The 5,492-nt window shown below is 41.1% G+C and overlaps 1 protein-coding gene across 1 annotated transcript in view; it reads right to left on the bottom strand.

Moving 5' to 3' along the window:
• Nucleotides 1-5: 5 nt before the first annotated feature.
• Nucleotides 6-5,492, bottom strand: part of LOC119831289 (rapamycin-insensitive companion of mTOR-like) — a 15,880-nt gene continuing 10,393 nt past the window's right edge. Inside the window, exons 15-24 of the mRNA XM_038354591.1 lie at nt 5,316-5,484; nt 4,661-5,216; nt 4,392-4,507; nt 4,072-4,162; nt 3,819-3,965; nt 3,248-3,406; nt 2,642-2,784; nt 2,032-2,385; nt 825-943; nt 6-251 (exon numbers count right to left, since the gene is read on the bottom strand). Coding sequence (XP_038210519.1) covers nt 6-251; nt 825-943; nt 2,032-2,385; nt 2,642-2,784; nt 3,248-3,406; nt 3,819-3,965; nt 4,072-4,162; nt 4,392-4,507; nt 4,661-5,216; nt 5,316-5,484 — 2,100 coding nt within the window. The remainder of the gene's footprint in view (nt 252-824; nt 944-2,031; nt 2,386-2,641; nt 2,785-3,247; nt 3,407-3,818; nt 3,966-4,071; nt 4,163-4,391; nt 4,508-4,660; nt 5,217-5,315; nt 5,485-5,492) is intronic.

Genomic DNA, 5,492 nt, shown 5'->3' with positions numbered 1-5,492 from the left:
GCACACTACGCCTCGACGTTCGGCGGCGCGGGGGGCGCGGGAGGGGCGGGGGCGCCGTGGCGGGCGAGCACGGCGGCGGGCTCCGCGTCGAAGCACTCGAAGTTGGTGTCGAGGAAGAGCTCCTGCAGGAAGCGGCGCGCGCACAGCATGTACGTGTCGCGCGCGAGCACCGCGCACACGTCCGAGTACACGCACGCGCTGCGGAACACGTCCGGGTGCCGCTGCTTCAGGGACAACAGCGCCGACCGCGTCTGCGCGCGTTTATTATATCCGGTTATTTTATTGTTTGCGTTTACGTCGCGGCTCGTGAGCGCTTACGCGTAATTATTTGCAGCGAAGACACAATATGTAAGTTATATTTTAAAAAAAAAATTTAAAGTATTATAAAAATCCAAAAACTCTAAAATTTTGACCTTTGAACCCGAATTAAAGCAAAGTGAGATCGATTTTGATACATTATTTGTAATTTAGTTGACCGGCCTATAGGGTACGGCTTTTCTTTTATTTTTTGAAAAAGAGTTCTATCTAGGACCCACAAAAAATCCACAAGAAATATGCTTATAATGCCTTAACATTGATACAATAGTTCGAATATTTTACATCGGATATATATTTGCTCAATTATCTTAATTTTAATCACATTAATTAAACTTGAATAAAAATTATGATTTATGGGTATCGAACATAAAACATCTTATAATTTGTATAAACGTAATTTCATAGAACGCTTTTAAGCATTAAATGTTCAGCGTATGTTTAATTATCTCATTTGTGCTTAAAATAAAAAATGGTATAAACTACGGTATATAAATGTTTTTACAAACCTGTTTTAAATGTATGGGATTCGACATAAAAAGTACGTTGTGTAACAGTTGAGCCTGCGGCGTCGGCTCGAGCGAGGGGGGGCTGGTGCGGTCTTCCGTCGCGCTCACTCCTTCCATATCTTCATACAGACAAAATGTGATTATTTATAAATACATTCAAAATTAACATAAGCAGTTAGTCATAAAATGTGTAACGACAGAGTCTAATCTACTATATAAAAATGAGTCGGGTTTTCCTTCCTGACGCTATAACTCCAGATAGCACGAACTGATTTCCACGGTTTTGCATTCGTTGGAAAGGTCTCGGGCTCCGTGAGGTTTATAGCAAAGAAAATTCAGGAAAAATTTTAACAGAAAAGCGGGAAAAACGAAGCCATCTGGTGGCGAAACGGAGTTCGCCGCGTTTGCTAGTAGTCTATACATTCGTTCGACGAAGACGTTTAGATAGATCAATCGCGCGGGGCAAGGGGCGAGAAGCAGGAATAGTTAGCCCGAGTAACCACATCTTTAGGGGTTGTCACGAGCATACTTTCTGGTATATAAATATTATTGTATGTGTAAGATTAAAAGTGACAAGTAATTACGTGGAAATATGGTACATACTACTTCTGCTGTGTGAGAATGCAAATTGTCATCTCGATCCCTATTAAGGGATTTGCGTTTTCATTGATTCAATAATTATAAATTAATGCCATAAACTATGTTATTTTGGCCGTCCGTGACTATCTATTCCTATGTAATTATACAAGTAATAACAATAATTATTATTAATTATCCAAGCGGCGTCCAAGTGACCATAAGACTGTAATAAATGAACAATTCTTGCTAAAAATATATGATTGATTCCAGTTGTCCAGCTATCTACGTAGCAAATTTCATTGCTATCGGTATAATAGTTTTTGCGTGAAAGTGTAACAAACATACATACACATACATCCTTCCATCCATCTTCATAAACTTTCGCATTTATAATATAAGTAGGAAGGATTGGGTCTAAGTAGTCACCTCCAACAGTATTAACATACTGAGCGTGGGTGGAGGCGGCTCGCATGTAGAATGCATCTTACAAGAAACAAGAATCTTACAAGCTCGAGCATAGTTAAGCATTTAGCTATAGACAAATATTTAATTTTGGAATGTAAATTCTCTGCTCCGAGTGTGCGCTAAAGTGTAGCCGGTCGGTTATAAATCCCACTAGGAAACACACCTGCAAAAAATGCTTCGCGCAGTTCATGAGAAGACGGCGGTCTAGTTCGAACGCAGGCCAGACAATCCCTCGCCGCGTGCCTCCACTTGCTCGGCTTACTCTCCACGCGGCTCAACGTGCCCACTAACGTGCTGCCCACCGCAGTGCTAGAGCTCACATCCTTAACCAGCCCCGCCTCCGCACATTCTGTGTCCTTAACGATAATGTGATTTTTGTCAGCTGTGATATTCGTTTTTGCGTGTTCTTCGGCGGTTTTCTCTTCGATGATTTTGGCCGTTTCCATTGCGTCGTTGAGCGCCGGTTTCGTGATTGTTAGAGGCAGCGGTCGATGCGCAACAGTTGTAGCTGAGATATCTGTTGTATTCATTGTTTTTTGTTAATATTAGTTAAAAGATGATACAAGTTAATAAAATAAATTCATGTTTTTAATTTAGCGCATACAAAATGTTTCATTTAGGGCCGATTTGACCAATAACAACTCAAAACGTTCAGGACAACTAGTGATACGTAAACGAGTTCACATGTCATGCCCTAACTCTAAATGAGTTTACCTTTAAACCGAGTTAGAAGCTTATACGAGTATTATTAATAAATAATTATATTGAAATACCTTTATTGGCTATATTCTGACTGTCAGGTGTGGCGCGGGACTTGTTGTCGGCGCTCGCGATACTCGAGTCCAGGAATGACGGTACTCGTGTTCGACTAGGAACTATTTTATCGCCATTTACATTTTCAGCCTTTATATCCTCGCTGCAATAAAATCATAATTTGGATTATTATAGCATAAAACCTCTGCTTTGCTTTCCCTTAATTTATAAACGAAATAAGGAAGTACATTTCTAGAAAAACTCTGTCCTATGAAAACAGAATTTCCTGTATGGGATAGCTGCGCCCCGCCGATTCACCAGCGAAAGTCCGTATCGCGTATGAATATCGGGATAAAAAGTTCCCTATATGTTATTCCAGTGTTCCAACTGAGTACGTACCAAATTTCATTTCAATGGTTTCAGTAGTTTTTGCGTGAAAACGCATACACATCCTTACAAACTTTCGCATTTATAATATTAGTAGGAAGTAGGATAGGATTAGTAGGATTAATATAACGTTCGGGAAAATGAATAAAACACAAACGTTGGTGCACGCCACGCGCCCACGCGCGCCACGTGCCCCTGACGTTACGACAGTACAGAGTATAGACACGGCATAGACTCACTCGGGGAAGATATCGGCGAGGTGCAGCGGCAGGCACACGCCCATGTAGTGCGGCGGCGCGGCGCGGGGCGCGCGCGGCGCGGGGCGCGCGGCCCGCCCCGCGCCCGCCGCGCCCGCGCGCTCCGTCTGCCACAGCGGCCGCCAGTCGTCCTCCACCAGGCTGTTGTTACATACGTATACATTTTTAGTCAATTCTATTTGCATATGTCAAACGACTTCAAAAAAAGGAATTTCTTAGTTCCACTTTATTTTTGTACTAGACGCTCGTACCGGCTCCACCCGGATATCAAGATGCCTGTTTAATTCCAAGGGAGCATTTAATCGGGTTAAAAGTATACTGTCACCCAAGTCAACTCTCAGCCCTGTCTGTATATCAAAATCCGTTCAGAAGTTTCAACGTGATTGACAACATCCATACAAACAAAATTTCACAATTATAATATTAGTGCGAAGCGAAAATTATTTTTTTACTATAAAGCACCGGCTTTCTACCGTTCGCTTCCATCGCAAATTTGATCCAGTTCTGTTATTATTTTGTTTGTTACGTCAAATGGCATTGTATAACATCTTACCTGAGTTTAGCCATTCGTTCCCTATGTGACTTAGATTTCTCCCGCATCGACGAGTAGGGTTTGCCACGCCGGCTAAAGTCCGGCAAAAGCCACACAAGTTCGTCAATATCGCTAGAACTCGTTGCTGCGCCCTCTGATACGTGCGGTCTGTAAATAAATCAACAAGTTTAACTCAATTGGAACAAGAAATGGCAATTAATTGCAATTAACCAACCCTAACCAATCCAAAAATTATTTAATGCGGGTAGCTTACCGTCGGTGTTTATTTAATGACTGTATTGTAGCATATCCGGACATATCCATTTGTGTTGGAGGAGAGCTCGCCGCGTCAGGTCCCGTAAAACCTGATGATGATCATGTTTCATAAATAACAATAATAATAATTTATTTCCCAATAAAACATATCGTAGGTTGCTTATTGTAGGCAAAATCTGCTCAACAACTAATATTTATGAAAACGAGACAATTCTTTTACACTTTTCTCTATGTCGAACATTTAATAATTTATATATGTAATTATACAGCACACAGTAAAACACCAATAAAAAAAATATTGTATAACAAAGTACTTACTAGAAGTGGATATGCGTCTCTGCGTCTCGGCCAGACGCGGCCGATGCGGAACACTAGTTTTCATGCCATACAAACTCGAAGAACTGGGAATGGGGCTTAATGTTAACACGCGGTCCCTAAAATAAATAAAAATTTCCACCTGCATTCTCTGATACAACACAAATAAAAATTGAGACGAAAAAAGATCAATTAACAGAAAAAAAAGTTATATAGTTACATAATCGGGATAATAAATATAGGATGTGTTAAGAATTGAACGTTTTACTTACGGAATGGCATATTTTCCTAAGAAGGAATCGCAGCTACTAACACCGCTCGTGCTAGATTCGCTTGTGTTCCTCACCCTCCCTTCGTGAGCTTGGTCAAGTGAGTTCATTCGTCCTAACAGTCTATTTTCCATTTGCATTTTATGTCCGGTTCGTTCGTATGTGGAACAGTCTCGAAGGATATCAACTGTCCTCGATTCGGTTAAGGATCTCTCGTGAGAACTAGAACAGCCTTGGGATGGAAGCGTGTGAGATTTCCTTTTGTCTGGTTCGCGTCTATCGAAACTAATTTTATGGTCTACGACATCTTGATTTTCTTCGATACAAATAGCGCCAATAGTCTTGTTCAACCTAGCCGATTCTGAGTGCACACTATCAGCGGTACTCTGATCTGTGTGATCTGAATGTTCGCTCAAATCGATATCCAATGCGTTGAATCTTCGATCAGGCGATGTAACGTAAAAGTGGGATTTCTCAGTGCTTTCAGTTCCTATTGCATAATTGTCCTCTGATATGATAGGAAACTGGTCATGTCTCGTATGTCGCACGCAAAACCAACCTGGAATGCGACCAATAATATGTAATACTTATCCGAAATAGTTATTAAAAAATTTTAAATAACTAGTGAGCCAGCTATAATAAAATTATGTGTCCGTACCTAACTCTGCAAGCAAGTTAGCGCCATCGTATGTGCTACCGATTAGACCAAGAACGTAGAATGCAGTCGCTCGCACTGAATAAACTGGACAATATTTCGCTAGTCTCACAACATGTACTGGCACAGAATCTTCTAGAAAATTATTGCTTAAATTCATGACAAGTTGTAAGCCATGTG

The sequence above is a fragment of the Zerene cesonia genome, chromosome 13 (assembly GCF_012273895.1).
Source record: "Zerene cesonia ecotype Mississippi chromosome 13, Zerene_cesonia_1.1, whole genome shotgun sequence".
NCBI lineage: Eukaryota > Metazoa > Arthropoda > Insecta > Lepidoptera > Pieridae > Zerene > Zerene cesonia.
The sequence above is the reverse complement of the archived record's forward strand: the minus strand, read 5'-3'. Positions and strand labels throughout refer to the sequence as shown.